Raw genomic sequence first — 18,939 nt, 5'->3', positions numbered from 1 at the left:
CTATTTTCATGACTGCTGTCAGATTAAAAGTGACCTATAATCTCCCAAATCACTGCATAAAAGACTTACGGAAATAGGGGGTGACCCATATCTTGGTTTAGGATCACAGCACTGTTTTGATTATTCATGTTTAAAATATGAACATGGGTGATGATCATCCTGTCATCTCTAAAGGACTGAATACATCGAAGTATACCAGCCTTTTTTTTTTTTTTGGTATGCATTCCAGGAGCCTGTATGGCCTTTAATTGGATAAGAAATGTGCACTTGATCTGTGAGTATTTCTGTAAAAATGCAAAGCGATGAATAGACACTGTGTGCCTGTGCATAAGACATGTGCACTGTCCTCATAGTGTTTTTTTTTTTGTGCAGCAGTATCTCATAGAGACATGGAGTACGAGGTATGATTTGGTGAACCTTCACTGTAACAAAACTGTCGATTGGCTTTTGAATTGTGACATTTCCTTGCTCTAATTCAGTCCAGCTGTAACTGCCGGCTCAAGCCTGATTGGTAGCAAAACTGAAAATCTGCTGAGGACCCTGAGAGCTTCTAAAGTCTCTAATTGCAGCACCGTGTCAGCTAAATTTAGTCAAACAGCCGGCCAGGCAGCCAAGCACGTGCCACTTTCAGGCCTTATCTGGTATTTGGTATAAATGTACCACTTACCAAGGCATTGCCGACTCATTAGATGCAACAGGACCCGATCAAACTGTGCTCAGATCTATACAGATGAAGCTCTTTAGAGAACCCGTGATCTCTATAGTAAAAGCGCAGAAAGAGGAGGGGGGGGCGACCTTGATGAGGGATGGTAGAGTGGAGGTTCACAACAAAGCAATGACGCGAAGCAGATTGAATCTTTGAACGCAACTGTTAGGCTGCAATTTTCTATCGTATGCATTAGCGACACGAAGAGAAGCCCAAGAGCGTGCTGGAAAACTGGGACTGACGGGAAACGTGGTGGTTAAAACAGGAACATGCACATGCTTTTCTCTCTGCTTTTGCGTGGAGAGCTGGCGCCGGTTCAAGAGCCCCTCTGCATGTTCACCAGAGGTACAGTTTGAGTTCATTTAGTTTGAAATGACAATCCATGAATTTCCTGCACCAGCAGTGTCTCCCAGCAGTCACTCGAAAACAGTCACCAACTCCTTTGATTGAAAAGCGCTCCAAACTCCAGCCAGATCTCTCAAAAAGCGAACGTTGTAAATGTTCCTTTTTTCATCCATCCATTTTCCTGCTGTATGTTTTCAACTATTGTTCCTATTTTTGATGTATTTAAAATGAAGTAATAAGTAATTATGAAGTAATAAAGTCACTGAATGTAGACTGTGGCAAGTAAAGATAGTGAAACCTACCTATCCAAAAAAAAAAAAAAAAAAGAAAGAAAGAAAATCAATAAATCGTCATGTCACATCTTGGAGCAGTTTTCATCTTTGAAAGGCAATGCTGATGTTCACTCTACTTTTGACTCACAAAGAGGAAATTTCTTCTTTTCTTTTCTTTTTTTTAAGCTTTCCTTCATCGCCTTCCTGTCTTCCTTCCCTCTCTATGGATTTTCCATCGATCGCCTTTAAGCTTGTGTAGGTGGCGCTTCTGTCTTTGTCTGTTCGGCTTTGGTGGCTATCACTCCTCGTTTTTATATCTAATATCATGTTTTATTGTGTTCCAGATCGGTGGTTGTAATTTGGAGCAAAAATTAAAAAAAAAAAACACTGCACCATATTTTTTGAAATGATCTGAGAACATTTGTGTAAAGTTGGCTCAAAGCTACGCGGCTCAACTTCCCCAGCGTGGGCAACAGAATGTGAAGCTCAGCGAGGCTGTTTCTCGAGGCGATGCACCGTGGCGCTCGTCGCTGACTTATCTCCGAAAATCTCTCCTGAAAGTGGTGATGGCAGTCTGGATTATTTCAGTGCAGGGTTTGTTTATCCTGATGATCAAACTGAAAGAGTTTCATGTCCATCCGAGTGTTGAAAATGCTCAAACGGTGGGTCATGTACCATTGCATTTAGGAGAATAAGTGCAATTTCTACCTCTTGGAGCATCTTTACTCCAAACCTCTGTTGCTGTCAGCAGGAAAGCCAAAAGGATTGTTGATAACAGCAAATGTCAGCGGTTTCACGACCTGGGTTTAGGTTGATTACTGTGTTCTATCAGTCTGTAGCAAAATGAAACATTTCTATGCATGAAAATGTCAGATAACTTCTCAAATTTCAAGATTTCTACTGCATATGTTGCACCAAACACTATTGTTTTGTCCCACAGTTTTCTTGTGGTTAACCAACATCCATATTCATGCTCATGTTCAGCTGCATCAACAACACCTTGGTATCATCAATTTTACAACAGTCGTCCAACAAGCAATGAGCCTCTTTGTCCATTTACAACAACAATCACCTTCTCTACATCATTAAAGTTTAACCTGACCTGTAGAATTGTGTATTATGGAAATCATGCCCGCTTGTTAGAGAGATGATAAGGCTTCCATGCATGTGAGTGAATATGGTATGATTCAGGATGCAGGAGATGTGAATTGGGAAAACAACGATAGGGATATTACAGCAGGAGCAGGGATGTAGGCTATGAAAAGGGATTGTCAGTGATGGATTCGGGACCAAATGAAGGCACGTTTTGTCGCCACTGGTCTGGTGCATCACTTTACCCTTTCGTCGAAGTTCATTGACGATCCAAACACTGGAGGATTTTTCATATGAGGCTTGCATCGATCGCTTCCCACGCGTCACAGCACAACGGAGAGAGCTAAAGTCCTATTTTTTTTGGCTGTGGAGGAGAATCAGCTGGTTGTTATGGGCCGCACGCACAACTTATGTCTTGCTCCTCTGTCCCGGAGCACGCTGCATCTCAACAGCTGGCAATGGAGCGGTCTTCGTCCTCCCCACACATTCAAATGAGAAGTGAACCTCAGTGTAATGAGCGTCTGACATTGAGAGGGCTGGGCGGGTTACCGTACATTAGGAGATGAAACATCTTAATTTTTCCACTCAATTATACAATTAAATGTCCGCTGAAAGCTTGAAGGTCTGCATCTCACAACCATGGGTTTTTGACCACTTTGATGTTATTGCAGGACGTGGAGAATACCACAGCTATGCAGTGTGCTCGGCATGAATATCGATTTCTGCTGATGTGTTGTTTTCACAGTGTCCTGCATGTGTTTGTCCTGTATGTGTAGATTTCATTCACTAATGGTTGAGATGACAAGAGCCGGACTCGGATGAGAGTTGAACAAAACGCTGCGGAAAACTCTCTGGCTATTTCGATTCTTAAACATATGACATATTACACAATTCTCTAATCCTACTCAGTGTTGAGTGAAGAGGTTTACATAAGAGAGTTTGTACGGCAACAGAGGTGTAAGTGTAGATACATCAAGTAAAAAGCAGCAGAAGCAAGGGCCCAGTGTTTACCATCTCATTTATCAAGTTTTTGTATATAAGGGTGTATTTTTATCTTACTGTCTGTTTACCCGCCTACATAACGTGAGGCAGCAGTCCCATTTCCATTTTGGCTCTCACCATTTTCAGTTCCTGTAAATACACCTCTGGTAGGCAAGCAGGACTCAGAGATTAAAAAGGCTGCAGAGTCCAGCAGATAAAGTGATCTTTCTAAAGAGATATTTCACTGTATCTGTTGAACCGGAACTCTTTTCTAGAACTTTTTTTTTTGGACTTTTCAGCAAGCGGGGCTCCCTCGGGGTTCACGAGCTGTCGACCCCCGGATCTTCAGTCTCCAACAGCATTTACGTTTGTTTTTCAAACTCGAGCTATTAATAATTGCGATCAGCTAAAATTACTCAGTGCTAAGTGGGATCTTGAATGCTGAATGAAACGTTTCACTCCTACTTGTTGGACATACATGAGGTAGATTTCAAAATGTAATGGCGGGGGCAGTCGAGTACGAGTCAGAGCCCACACAGAAAGCTGAGGTGACTCAAACCTTTGAAACCCTGACAGCATAAATTAAAATTTAAATGATGGTGGTGAGATGATTGCATTCTCCAAATTATAATTTGGATCCGTTTGTGGGATTTGCAATTCTCTACTTATAGGAGCCGCTTTAACTCCACCAATTTACATATTTTGGCCTGGCTCAGAAGCGAGGATAATTCTTTAAGACATAGCGTCCCCGCTGCCGTGCTTGCCGGCACATGGCTCATGAATTGCATGGGCCTGTGGACTGATCGACTGACTTGGTTGACTGACTTTATACAGGGAACAATAGTGACACTGTAACCTTCTGTACTGTCTCTCCATGATAGCAGCAAACATGTTCAGTGTGACTGGAAACTCAAAACGAAGAGATGGCACAGTCCTGACACCCCTGGACAAAGCAGCATGCTGTGCTGAAGACCAGCAGGTTAGTTAGTTTTGTAATGGGAGACCAGTTGCACGGCCCTGTTCAGACCTTGAGTTTTGTATCCACATATTCCAGATTGTGTATAGATTCAGCAGAGGCATTAAAAATGCATTGAGTGACCACTTGTGTTCGCACACCACATCCCCGCTCTATATGCAAATAGTTACTACACCACTCCCACTGCTCCATCACCTCGGTCCATTTCTGTTCCTGTGCCCACGCCGCAAATAAAAACAACACAGACGGCTTCCACCACACACCGTGTTTCACATCTTAGCTTGTTTTTTCTGAATGTTTTGGGACTTTCTCTTGCTCTGGAAATGAATGCGTTCATCCGGTTACAGAGATGACACAGGTTACAGGGCAGGGCTTGCATACAGTTCATAGTAAAAAACATGAGGGACGCACGCGAATCCCAATCCATATTCGGCAAGTAACGAATAATGGCTTTCTGCCAAATAAAATTTCCCAACCAAATATTCTCCCTAACGTTCAGGTTTAAATAATAATTGCAATTTCTTCACAATCTCAGTTTTCTTGCGAGGGATGACACTGCATTGGCCGTCAACCATAACAGTAACAGTCACGGTGCACAAAAAAATGTGAATAATCTTATATTTCTTTCTTTTATTTGCAGAACACATTAGAGTGCATTTCCTAAATCTATAGTTTTAATAAGCAGAAATTTCAGTCATTTCATATTTATTTGGGGTTAAAATCCAATGATTAAAAAAAAAAAAAAAAAAAATTCTGGTTTCAGCCACGCCCACTTTTTCCCCTCGAATCCAAATCTCAATTATTTTGCCCCAAAACAAATACAAATACAAATAGTAGTGCCTCCACACACGTCTAAAAGTCATATGTGGATCAATGAATTCGGTTTGAGTGACTGGATCTCATTCATCCTCTGTTTTGTGCTGTCCACTTAAGATTGAATCACCAAAGACGGACGCCACCAACATGGCAACCGCATAATGTCCTACCTCACCGTCTTTTACAGCTACGTTCACACAGACAGAACAAATGCGATTTACTGGGTACACCTGATATGAATCGGGATTTTTTTGTCTCATCTGAATTGGAAAAAAAAAAAACATTATGTGCAAGAGGAGGTAGTAGAATGAAGCTCATGGCTCTTAATCCCAGCTGGAAAAAATGCGGTCTAGTCACAAGACTGTAAATTCCTCTGCTTGTTTTCAACGTTGTGTCAGTATTTGCAGTTGCTGGACTTCATAGCAAAGATACTACGTCGCGTGAATGAATCCCAAACCAAATAAACAATGCACATTTGGACAAAACTGAGCACCTAGCACATTGTCTGAGTGATAAAAGCAACTGTAATGGGGGGTTAAAAAAAGAGTGGGTTGCATTTTTTTCCCCATTCAAAGCTGACAGACGTGGGAAGCTCACGGATCCCTTGGTAGATACTGCGCCGGACGTGGAAAGACAAAAGCAGCAAGACGTTGGCGTACGCGTTCACCGGAAACACAACGTGGATAGCGATCTGGTCCGCTGGCCTCGCAAGATTACGCCTTACATGGTCACGAATGAATGAAAAAAAGAAGACGCTTTTATATTTATATTTATATTTACATTTATATTTACATTTTGACCGGGTTCCATTTCTCGCTGAGCGTCTCGCTGAGAACCGACTGTGCGACTAAACCGGCCCGCGTGAAAGACAGAAGGAGGCTGAACGGGTGGAAGCGTACGGCCGGCGCTCTGGTCACTGGTGCGCCATCGCATTGGCACCGGGGTGGAGATTATCTCTCCCCAGGAACAACAGGAGAAGTAGGCGGACAGATTGGCCTCCGCTGTTGTGAAGCGGCGGAGAGAAATGAGACTCCGGGCAACAAAGCCTGGCTTTATCTGCGGGAACCGAAGCCCTGGAGCGGACATTCACGGCCTTTTCCCAATGAAACGCCTTGGCGATGCTTGACGCGTGTGAACTGCAGGAAGTTCTCAAGAAGGCTGGTCATGGGTTCATCAATTTTTCTTTGCAGCGACAGGAGGAAAAATGACATTATCGTATGTTTCCATGCCTGTAGTGGGGTGTTACTGCTGTTGGTTGACAGGTGTGGATATAAAGGGTGAGAGCGATGTTCTGGTGGTGATATATGGCCACAGTGCGCCATCAAACCTTCATCCAGTGTCAGAACACACCGATAATAAGGATTGTGTTTATACTCCAGGCTAAGGATTCAAATTTGACCAGATGATTGATTCAGTTTTTATGATACCCACATTGAATAAGTTGCCTGCGCTTGCGAACACCTAGGAGAATAGCGTGAGGATTTGCCGGACCGAACGCTTCATTAGCAGCCCGAGGTGCATAAAGCGGGGCTCGAGCGAGACCGGCGGCAGATATCACCGCCGATCCGTGGGAATCAGCGGGCTCGCTGAACGGCAGCACAAAGCTAGCGCGGAACGAGCCCTCGAGCCGCGGTCCATCATCGCTTTCAAAAATTTCAAGACAGAATATAAATCAGGATGAGCGCCGTATGAATCTGAAAGAGCAGAGAACAGCTGGGGTGGTCTTGTAATAAAATATCCTCAATAAGTACACTGTTAGTGAAATTTAAAGAAATATATTTAACAAGGGTACCACTGCTGTAATAATAATTACTCACTGCTCACAAGTGTTTTTCCACCATAAATATGAGGCTGTAAATATAAGAGTATAATTAAATCTCACTCATTCCTTGGGAAAATTCAACTTGATGAATTTAATGTAAAGCAAAATATCAGACAGTGTTGCTCAATGTGGTTAACAGTTACTTGAACACTATGAGCTGCTAAATTGTTTTTAATTGCTTTTGCACCATCTGAATATATATATATATATATTTTTAAATATATATATATTAAAGTTTTGTATCTTTATTGTCATTGTATGTAAACTACAAAACAAAGCAAAGCATCTCCCTGAGCTACATAGTGCCACAAAACAGACAAAATATATTAGGATAACTAGCTCTACAGAATAACTGAATATAAACAGCAGTAATACTAATAATCAGACCAGTTGCAGTGCAGTTATTACTCAGGTGCAGAGTAGCACATGAGGTTCAAATGAGGGTCAACATGCAAACATGAGGGCAGCACAGACAACAGTTAACTCATATTAGGTGAGGCAAGAGCTGTAACAAGTGTGTGTGTGTGTGTGTGTGTAGCCTCTTGAGAGATAAAACTCTGTAAATATGATGGCAGGGAGAAAAAAAAAAATTAAAAAATCAGTCTTGTTTGGTTCCACCACCCCTGTTCCGGTGATGTGAGGTTCAGTCATAGCAGCTCCTCTTCTTTTCCCTCCTCTCCCTGAATGGAGCTTCAGAGACTCTGAAATAACACCGGCACGAACGCCCCTACATTTATTGATGAAAATAGACTTTCATTGAAAATGAAATTGTTCTGTCCTCATATGTTCTTACAGGCCCGTGTTTCTGTCAAAAGATGAGTCACACTGCTACTTTGGTCGGGTTGCCAGAAGCACAGGAGCCATGGATCTTTATGTAAGCTGCTATGTGATGATATTTTGATAAACTTCGGCAGAGACACTGCGTGCATACTAAATATGCTTTTAATGCTCGACGTGACAATTAAATGTCCCTGGGTAATAGCAGAAGAGCTTGATTTGTACTTCGGCTGCTTTTTCTTTTTATCTTATCTCTCAAACTCAAGCAGCGGCTTTGCCACGTTGAATTCAGAACAGCTGCAGGGAGGATGTGATTTATGCGAACAATAGCCAAATGAAAGTCACAATGGAAGGGGAAAAAAATGGCTTTTTCACCTTGTTAGCTGAAGTCCCATGTCATAATACACACTTATTTAATAATATATGCCAAAAAAAAAAAAAAAAAAAAAAAGGCACATGCCAAAATCTTTTACATTAAAGATCCATTTGTTTTACATCCTGGAATACATGCATACGTTTTGTTGGTTACTTCTAATGCAAGTAGGCATACATAAAAATTCCAACAAATTATGAGCCTGGATCCAGCCCTCAGGAATCGCCACGCCCAGATTTTTAAATCATGTGGCAATTCCTGGGGTCTGGAGCTGCTGTTATTCCCAGGGGGAGATTCAACTGGAATCTAGCAAAGCTAAATTTGTAGATTCCCTCTGTTCTCCAGAAATGCTACGGCATCCTTTTAATTAAAGGACGAACAGACGGTCTAAAAGTTGCTGTTGCTGCGTCGATGCAATGACGATGCACTCGGCCGCCCACAGGTGGGACAAGCGCTGACTTCGGTAGAGACACGACCAGAACCCACTGAATGACAGCATGATTCACGGGAAACCAGGCGAACAAATAACGCTATCTCCTGATTTTTTTGAACGAATCCATCCTCTACCCCTCCGGTCACATAAAACTTCCTTTCTCTCCCTAATAGATACAGTGAGTTTATGCCATCAGACGCTTTTGAACGCCCAGCCCCCAACATCCTGTCTAAATGGAGATACATCAAAATACGGAAGCAAGACACCATCAAAATGTCATTTTCTTGTGACCTTATGAGGCCTAAATGCAAAAAAAAAAAAAAAACAACTTGCCGGGATTTGCAATAATAAAGTGACCGTATAAAACTGCCAGATATGGACGATTAACGCTGGAGGATTTACAGGTTCTAGCAAACCATAATGTGCCACCAACAGCACGGGCTATGCATGATTAGGGAAGCATGTAACTTAATGACAGCTGAGTTACGGACCAGTGATATGGTGCAGTAATATTTCTACCTGGGGAACTGTGTTTATTAATGAGGCAGACGGCTGCAGAGGTAGTGGAGACGAGCTGGCAAGACGTAAACAGAGGAGGATTCCCGCCACCCCAAGGAAATCAATTCTACCTTGGCAGACGAGACGAAGAAAGACACACAAAACCACCTACAAGAGAAAATCCTCCCGCCTGTTGTGTTTTAGGGCAGCTCAGCCTGACCCGACCGAGCAGCTCCAAACAGAAACCGGAGCACTCCAGACGCCGCGGCCTCCGGTCTGCGCGCGGCGCTGAGCTTCCCCTCCCTCGAGAGCGGGGAGATGGAGGCAGCACATGAGAGGGAAAGACTGAAATACTAAGATCTGGCTTCCATGGAGCAAGGAGGCAGGGCAGGGTCCTATTATCGATCCAGCTGAGGCGGGATGCCGAGGCTTTGAAAGCGCACGGGTCCAGCATCTTCTCGGGGACACGAGAGTGACAGGAGGAAATCTGAAGCAGGCCACAGAGGAGCTGGCAGACGACAGAGGGAGCCTCTTTGGCCGGGGAAGAAAGACAAAGAGTTGGGGCCACATTTATATAAAGATATTAAAAGCGTATTTGATCTCGCGGTTGCTGTATGCAGAAAACCAGGACAAAATAGTTGTTTGTAAAACCTCGATTATATTTGGAGACCGCAGCCCTACGGCAGATTTACACTGGATAAATGCAGCGGCTATTACAAGCTTGAGCCCTCGGCGTGGCGATAATCTTCAAAATGAGTTGAGAATTAAGTAATAGGCTTAGAGGACCATACCGGTGATGTTGAATGTTTGGCCTGTTCACTACGATTTCCCTGCATTTTTTATCGCAACAACCCAATTTACATATCACGTGTTCACAACCTATAATCAAACTCCTTTGATTTTCAAATTTGAGTTTTTGATTGAAACCGCCACCCTCTAATGTTATGCTTTTGTGGCTAACAAATTCATTGCCATTCATAAACCACAGAGCTGGTTATAGGGCGTGTAAAGCAAATATTTTCCAAGAAGAGGGACAAAACACAACAGTGCTGCAGCTTTTAGGAAAATTAACATGGAGGACTTTATTACAGTGTTGGAAAACTGGTGTGAAGAAAGTTTGAAGTCTCTAAAAGTTCATTTTCATATCATAGTGGAATGAATGGAAACCAACAGCTGGAGGAAAGGGAGGAAAAATGATTTGTGAGTTTTAAAGTATGGCTGCTTGCTTTGCGAAAGGATTAGCAGAAATGCATATTGTAAACATTTGTGGATATTAGGCTAAACATGCAAAATCACTTTAAGATTGAAACTTAATGTCTCACAACTTAATATTAACAGGTGGTGTGTGAACCGAGAAAGGTAGAATACGGGCTTCACTATCCACACCAAGGCTTTTTACATTAGAAGACAGGACGAGGTGTCCCGCAGTCTGCTGCAAGGAGTAAACAACTGCCAGTCAACCACGGCTGCACACTGACTGCTTGGTCAAGGCAAACTAATTGCAAAAACGCTTTCACCGGCATTCAAATCGAAATTTATTTGCAATTTATAACGCAAAACTGCAGACGATATGCTCGCGTTTGCCGGGCTCGCTGGTCTGTGACGCTTCGTACCGGAGGACACCCAAGTGACAAGAGAGGCGAAAGATCTAACGTCAGTAAGTGCGGTTGTCTCGTGAGGGGCCGCTCACGTCAACACGTTTCAGTGCATGCTGCCACACGCACGCAAAGTGTGACAAACTCCGACTCAATACGATTTGCTCCCAGCCGATGACAACCCCAGATGCCAAATGGATCTGTGTAATAGCTGGCATTATCATTACATAATGTGCTTAGTGGGATAAAGGGAAGGCAGGGGCAGACTTTGTATCTGGTGGAGCAGAGCGGCTGGTAACTTAAAACATTAGATGGCTCCTGTGGAGAGACAACACCGATAATAAGCGATAATGTGAGGAGGCTGACTTGGTTAGAGCTGCGTTAGTCAAAGGAAAACATGGGACACCACAGTGACTCATTACGACCGGATGGCACCTTGCAGATAGACTCTTTAATAGGAATCTACAGTGCCGAGGCCATCAGCGGCTGAAATCACTCCTTACATTAAACTGGGCGTGATGAGACTCGAGGGATGTGTTCAAATGGACCGGTGCAGCCCTCTGTTTTGCAAAGGTCTGGAAAAGGCTTTCCGTCTGGGAGAGGCAACAGATGGCCTGCTGCACTCTTCCTGCTCTCGTGCCCTTAAAGGAATACACCAAAAATTTGGGGGAGGTTGCGCCTCTGATCAGCTTACCTGTGGCCACGGTCGATAAGAGTTTAGTATACGCTCGCTGTGACCAGAATGGATCCCTATTCCCTCGTCTGCATTGCCCTAAATAGGAGGATCTGTTTAGTGCCCTAGTTAGTAGTAAATGACACAGAGATTAATTTGGACACTCATTCCTCGTCGACCTGCGTCTGCCTTCACCCGTCACATGAGCAAATGCAACTATAGATCAACATAATCCAATAATACAACATGAGGTGACAATTTAGCGGTAATTATTCATGCGCCCTGCAAGAGCAGCATGAAGAATGAAAGAATGACTTGTGATTGTGTCCCTTTTTCTATTTTATTTTCCAATATGATCCTCACTCCTCCTGCATTTTTTTTTTCTAATGCAGTCTGAAACATTGGTGAATAAATAATCTCATAACATTTTTTTTTTTTTCTGGTTATTTACATTGCCACAGTCAGTGCCTTGCCAAAATACATGTTTTGGATCACAAGCCATTTCTACCTTATAATTTGCATACCAAATGCAGCAGGAGCTAAACAACAGGGAGAGGAAAATAAATCTTTGGTGTTGCCGTTCAAAATTCTTCAGAGACACTTACAAAAAAATATACTAATGATTAATCATGAATTCAGTTACATCACTCCTTTTTAACAATAGTTTTGTTACCACAAAAGGTACATTAGCATACAGTTCTTAGATTTGTCTGTGAGACAAATCCTGTTATATCCTGTTATAACTTAAATTTAAATACCTCCATTTTAATGACTCATATTGCATTTCCCTATTCAGTGTATGGAACAATGCATTGTGGGAGTCATGCCATGTTCTCAATCCAGTCATGTCAAAGCCTATAATTAGAAATTCATACATTGTTACCTGAATTAATAACATTGGCTACATATAAGCTATACTGAGTCAGTAATATTTCATCATGAAATAAAATTCAAGATTTTACAGTCCATATAAGAAACAACACTGGCAGCTTTTATTAGTATACTAGGTCAATCTGAAGTGTGAGGACGGAGCCCCACGCCCAGAGATTGCACAGCGGCACCAAGCAGTGGGGCAATCTCTTCAAAACTTGCTTTAAATTTGTCCATTTTTCGGTGCTGTGTGCTGTTTCTCCTTGGCCGTTTTGCTCTGTGGCAGAAACTCCCCTCCCTCTCTGTTCACAGCGGCTCACAGATTCAGGCAAATAGCTCAGGTCTACTGCCGAGGAGACGGCAGCGCTGCCAAAGCAAGTCATCTCAGGGGAGACCTGTGTGCATACATTACCAACACTTCCCCCCTGCACTACTCCTGTCAACACATATGCCTCTAAGGCTTATCTCTCAAAAACACAAGAGCCCGGTCTGTCATGTGGGTCGCAGCACCTATTTCATGTGGCTCTGGTGTGGATGTGGCCCTCTGTAGCCTCTACCAACGGTGCTTAATTGATGTGGCAGAGATCTGGATATCCAATTGGTTTTGATTAGCCCCTTCACGGGGGAGCCAGGACACTTGGTGGGTGATGCACTTTTCCATTTCAATTAAAATCAAGGTTGAGTCACAGTAAATCAGTAAAAATGCTGCTGTTATGCAGATTTGCCAGCAGGTCCCTAGCATGGATTGAGATGTCCCTGTGTGATTTGGTACATAAAGGAGAGGGTCATCATTACCTCCCACCCCCCTCCACAGCCCACCCCAAGATGAAGAATGCAGATACTGGATCAAGTCCCATAGGACCATGAAGAACCAATTTGGGGCAGCGCTGCCGCTTTTTAATCACAAACAACAGGATGATAGAGTTCCTCTCTCCAGCGTTTGACAGAGCAATCGGGGCAAGTCATATTTCCGAAGCCAGTCCTTCAAAGAGAGGCGCGTGAAATGAAACTTCAAATTACACAGCGTTGCAGTGCCGATCAGTGCCGCGGCAGCACCTGGAGGGACAACTTATTTTATTTCATTGTGAGAGTCGTCTCGCATTGGAGTCGAGAATGATCGCATCGCCTCCACAGGAGTTGCCGAAGACGTCACTGACCCTCCGGTGTGAGATAAGGCTTAGAGAACTCGCAAGTTAAGCAGAAAGAACGGGCGAAAGCGGCGATGAATACCTGTGCACTGCTCACAGCGTTTACGGGCGTCTTACCGTGTGAGCCGTGAGCAGGTACGACTGATAAGACGGGCTCCCAGCTTTAGCAGGGAGCCTCTGTCAAGTCGCTTTTGTTTCAAATGTCCTTCAGCAGGTTTTTCAGCGTTTCACATTATCGAAGGATTTGAATCGTCTTACAGAATAATTCCCCCTCTGGGTGCATTTACAGCCTTGAATCAAGCATGGAGTTACATGATATAGACTACGCTGATCTATACAGCAAAACTGAACCGTGGCAGAGTGTTGGGTTGTGTAGTCACCTGGGTGTTATACCTTGTATGAGTCCACATGGTGGTGAAATTAGTTGCTGTGGGCGACCCTGTGCTGCTAATCCACAATACTGTATTTTTAGCTCTCCATTCATTTCCATAGTGAGGCAAACCAGGCCCCACAATAACACTTAAGCGCATCAGTTAACACAAACAAAGCAAATTATGCCAAAAAAAAAAAAAAAAAAAAAAAAGTAGTCCTGGTACCGATTTTACCCATTAAACGTCTCTTGTCTTATTATATTTCCTGTTTGAATCGGAAGTGAAGAAACACTCCGATAGCGTTTTAATAAATAATTGCAATTACATGAAACGCTAGGTTTGCTGTAATAAGTAAGCCATGCAAGATGATCATGTGCATAATGTGCCTAATAATAATAAAATCTGATAAAATTTGAAATATTCCCACAACATATGAGCAGCTGCCAAAGGATGTTTATGGATCATGAAAACATTTATAAGACCAGGTATCATCTGTATATAGCAACACTAACTGGTGAATTGGATTTTAAAAAAAAATATATACATAATGTAACCGCTGATCACCATATGTGTCAGATCTGTAATCCAAAATTATGACTATTTCCTTGTAAATACTAGCATTCTGTTGCATCTTTTCACAGAAAACATGACACAAAATCATCAGCTGATTTGGAAGATTCCCAAATCAGAGAGAGATTTATCGTTAATTTGCGGTGTTTAGTGCATATCTGTGTTATATCTAAATTATCCATAGTATTTACTGAATCAGTGAATCAGTGCTTGTAAGCTCTTCTTTTCCCTTCCAGTAATTGCAAATGACTCCAAAACCTGACATTTGCCACTGATGCTGTAGATTGCTGTAACAATCTTCCTCCTATCAAACTCCATTGCAGCTGTGCGGGAAATCTCTCAGCATGATGTTAGATCATCTGCATTTGCAAATTATTGAATAAAAATGAGGGGAAAAAACACCAAAATGGCTCAGGACATCACCATCACCAGTACATTTTTTAATATAACTTTGTAATGAATTTTAGGCCGTTGGTTTTGCTCATAATAACTGATAAAGGTTTGTTATTCCACTTCATAAAGTCGACTCATGTGATGCTCTGGTTGTAGTTTGTTTGTATGCTTTATGCCTCTGCTAAACTCCCATGGCAGCAGCAGTGGCTTGGGATCATTTGGGATGTTGCATCAGAACCAAACAGCCGCTTGTTTTTTGTGTGTGTGTTTCCTTTTTTTTTTTTTTTTTTTTTTTAAACAGTGTCTGCCTTCATTAGACACGTCGGCACTGTAGGTGAGGATGGTGATAAGCATGCAGATGACTCACACGTTTGACAGCTCATCCAATACGTTTATTTACAATTAATTGCTGCCGTAGTTAGACTGACGCTGCATCTCCGACTGACACGTTGGCCTTTCGTTTGGGATTTTTTTTTTTTTTTTTTTTTTTTTTTTTTTTTTTCTAGAGTGAAGCTGGTGCTGTAATTATGCTGCATCACTGATGACTCTTCAGGTGATTGTAAAATCATTAAGATGATGCTCTCGCAAATGTTTCTGCCTAATTGCTTTATTTGAGGGAGGGGTGGAGAGAGGAGCTGCTGTGGCGGCTTGCATAAACCTGCACAGTTCACACCAAACTGCAGTGGGAGCTGATGATTTCGCCTCTCAAGACTACGAATCCTAAAGGCTGCGGCTGTGAACCCATAACGAGGTGTGCTTCATCGCATTCAGAGCCACTTCAACAGGTGGGAGGACGGTGCATATGAAGCACGGGAAGTTTTGGGATGCAACGAATGCCCAGACAACAATTGGTGGATGCCGCTAAATTTAGCTGCTGGGCGTTGAAGCAGTCTGCTGCTGAGTCTAAGAGCGAGCTGAAGTGTCTCTGTGCAATTAATATTATTGATTCCCACGCACACTTCACATTGCACCCACAAGACAATCCTCAGGCCATGTTGTGATTGTTGTTACTGTGGACAAAAAAAAAAAAAAAAAAAAAAAAAAAAAAACTGAAAAAGCATATGTGGGGACAATCACTTCAATCTCCTTGTGCGTTGGTTCTTTATATAACCAGCAGAGCTCTCAAGCCGCTCTCTAATTGAGGTCTGCTTTCACACACGAGCTTCAATCCGTTTCTTTTTGTCCACTTGGTGAAGCGCTGGTGGCCCGGCGCAGGTCATAAAGCAACATCTGCCAGGCCAGACCTGCCTATTCTGCTTTCTACCATCCCCCGCTCTAGTCCAGTCCTGGATTAGAGATCCCCTAAACCCTCCTGCATGCCGCTCAGCGAGGATTAACTCTTTAGAGAGGCCGTGCTGCTGTCACACATTAACCTGCAATCGCAAGCCTCTTTGGTAGGGAATGCTAAACGAGAACGCTGGAGAAAAAAAAGGGTTTGAAAGTGAAACAAACAAACCCAAGAGCCATTTTCACTGTCTCTGCATCGCATCAGCAAAGCGATCAGAGTTTCAGCCAGGCGAGGCAAGAGGTGGCCAACCTCAACCCAGATGAGTGCATCACTCATCGCTGTCGTTTTCAGTGCAGGCCATTACACCTCCATCTATTTAATATTAAAATGTTTACTTGTTTTGCAGAACTGCGCGTCCCTTACATCAAAAATCTTACATCATCTCTTTGACTTTCCAGCAGTTGTCTGGTATTTTATTCATTTCCATTATAATTCATCCACTTGTGATGACCTAACTGTTAGATTAAAGGGATGACATTCAACCACGGCTCTCTCAAAGGAGCCTTTCCGTCCATGATGGACAAGTCAGTATTAAATAGATGTGAAGACACATGCACACCTCTCTCTGCCTTGGCAACACGAGTACACACACACACTCTCATACACACATACACACAATATGGTCACGTAAGCAGAGATGCCAACTTCCCTGTCTAGCCACTCGCCTGTATGTGGTTGGAAACAGGCAACAATGCACCCACAGATGCAGTCAGAGTCCATGGAGTACAGACAGAGCACTGGAAATATGAAAGCGCATGCACACTCACACACACACAAAGACACACATTCATTATTTGCTCCAGTAAAAAAAATCGCACATTTTCTCCTCTCTGTTAGAGTACAGCAGAGCCGGGGAGACGCTGTATTCCTCGCAGCAGCAGCAACAGTTGGCTGTCGACTGAGAGGCAAAGAGTTAGCTGCATCACAGAGACACGCGCAAGCACACACCAAATGCATGCACAGTCGCACACACACACACACACACACACACGGACACACCAGGCGACTCGAGAGGAACGAGATGGATGAGAGAATAGAGGGAAGAAAAGGTGACTGATAAAGCCACAAAGCCACACGGCTGTAGGGATGCCTGGCAACCGGTGGCAAAAAAATGGAGACGCAGTAATAAGAGAAAGGGAAAGGAAGGGCAGGCAGAGGAAGACCTCAAAGGGAGAGTGAGGCACATGCAGACCCCTTGGCAAACATCAGGAGAGAAAGAAAAGGGGGAAGAGTCGGTGGACATTACTCACTAGAGTCGTCCGAGTCGTATCCCTCCACGTCGGGCTCCTCGTCCCTCTTGGCGGCCTGCGAGGCGGCGGCGCCGGCACAAGCCCGGTCCGGGGTATCCTCATTGGAGCGGGCTGGGTCACTTTCGGAGGCTGCAGCCGAGGAGGAGGAGAAGGCAGAGCGCAAGGAGCCGACCTGTCCCGCCTGGGGGGGCAGCGTGGGGGGGAGGCCCCGCGGGTAACGGGGGAAGTAGTCGGAGATCTGCTTGATGGGCTGGATGGGGCCAGGGCACACGTCAATGGCCATGTGCTCCTGGATGCTGATGGTGGGTTTCTCCCCTTTGCGTTGTGTCATGCATGCAGTCCAGCTCAGAGCCCACCCCAAACCAAGAAAGAAAAAAAAAAAAAAAAAAAAAAAAAAACACAAAAAACAGACACCCACCCCCTCCTCCCTCCTCTGTGGAAGAGGTGGATGTTGTCCTGGATGGGTGCTGAAGTTGGACAGGTCCAGGTGGTCTGTGGATGGCACCACACTAGTCTACATGGAGCTGTGCCGGCTGCTGCTGCCTCTTCCAGTGCTCTCTCCTCAGACCCAGACCATGCTGTCTGACAGCCTCACACACACTACCTACTATCTGCCCTCCCTCTCTCTCCTCCTATACCCCCACACTCTGCCCACGTCGCCGCTGCCTATCTGAAAGGCAGAGAGAGAGAGAGTGGTGTGTGTGTGTGTGAGGGAGTGTGAGGGAGAAGGAAGGGATTAGAGAGGAAGGAGGGAGGGATCAGCTGATGTCACTGCTTAGCAACCAAGCGGTAAACAGGAACCGTCGGCCGAGGTGCCTAATTATGATATTAACCCCATCCATCTGTTAGTGGGAGGGAAGACCGACGCCATGCCAGACGTGTGTGTGCGTGTGTGTGTGTGTGTGTGTGTGTGTGTGTGTGTGTGTGTGTGAGGTCGGTCTCTGGTGCTGTGATACCCTGAACGATGAGCTCTGAATTCATGCTTCATGTTTGTGATTCACCTTTATGCCTCGCTCTGTTTTTGCTCTGGAAATCGAGCACAAACGCAAAAACGTTTTGTGCTTTTCGAGCAGGTGTCCCTATATTGCTCAGAAATAGCAGAAAAATAAAAACTTTGCCTTTATACATCTGACCTCTGCTCACACAGCTTTGTGGGCAGTGCCGTCCCTAGACATTTGGCAGTCCAAGGCAAAAAAATCATTTGGGGGGGCCCCTTCATTTTACGATTTTACATTTACGTGTTACGTTTACATTTTACATCTACAAAAGATTGCACAATTTTGTTTAACCATTTCAAACCCAGGACCCACTGAGTGCGCCTTTTTTGTGAAGATTTTATTTAACACTGTGAACAAAATTAACTTCAGTTTTTGGAGGTGTTTTTCTGGTGATTTTCTTCAAAATTTTTTTTTTTTTTTCATTTATCATGATTTTAATAATCAGGGCCGGCTTTTGGCATAGGCGGTATAGGCAGTTGCCTAGGGCGCCATCTGCTGGAGGGGCACCACTTTTAATTTAATAGTTGTCTCTCTTAATTTTCTAATTTTTTGGCTAAGGTCATTTTCTGGTTATTTTCTTGTCGTATTTTACTAATTTCTTGCTGATGTTCCAGTCATTTTTTGTGCAAATTTGCTCACTGCCTTTTTTTTCCATATTGTTCAAGCCAATTAAGTGAATTTTCTCAGGTTTC

General features: G+C 43.7%; 1 protein-coding gene across 1 annotated transcript in view; it reads right to left on the bottom strand.

Moving 5' to 3' along the window:
* doc2b (double C2-like domains, beta) overlaps positions 1–17,920 on the bottom strand; it is a 145,877-nt gene extending 127,957 nt beyond the window's left edge. The window contains exon 1 of the mRNA XM_030068535.1: positions 17,250–17,920. Coding sequence (XP_029924395.1) covers positions 17,250–17,580 — 331 coding nt within the window. The 5' untranslated portion in view covers positions 17,581–17,920. The remainder of the gene's footprint in view (positions 1–17,249) is intronic.
* Between the last annotated feature and the right edge of the window lie 1,019 nt (positions 17,921–18,939).

This window comes from Myripristis murdjan, chromosome 14 (genome assembly GCF_902150065.1).
Source record: "Myripristis murdjan chromosome 14, fMyrMur1.1, whole genome shotgun sequence".
Lineage (NCBI taxonomy): Eukaryota > Metazoa > Chordata > Actinopteri > Holocentriformes > Holocentridae > Myripristis > Myripristis murdjan.
The sequence above is the reverse complement of the archived record's forward strand: the minus strand, read 5'-3'. Positions and strand labels throughout refer to the sequence as shown.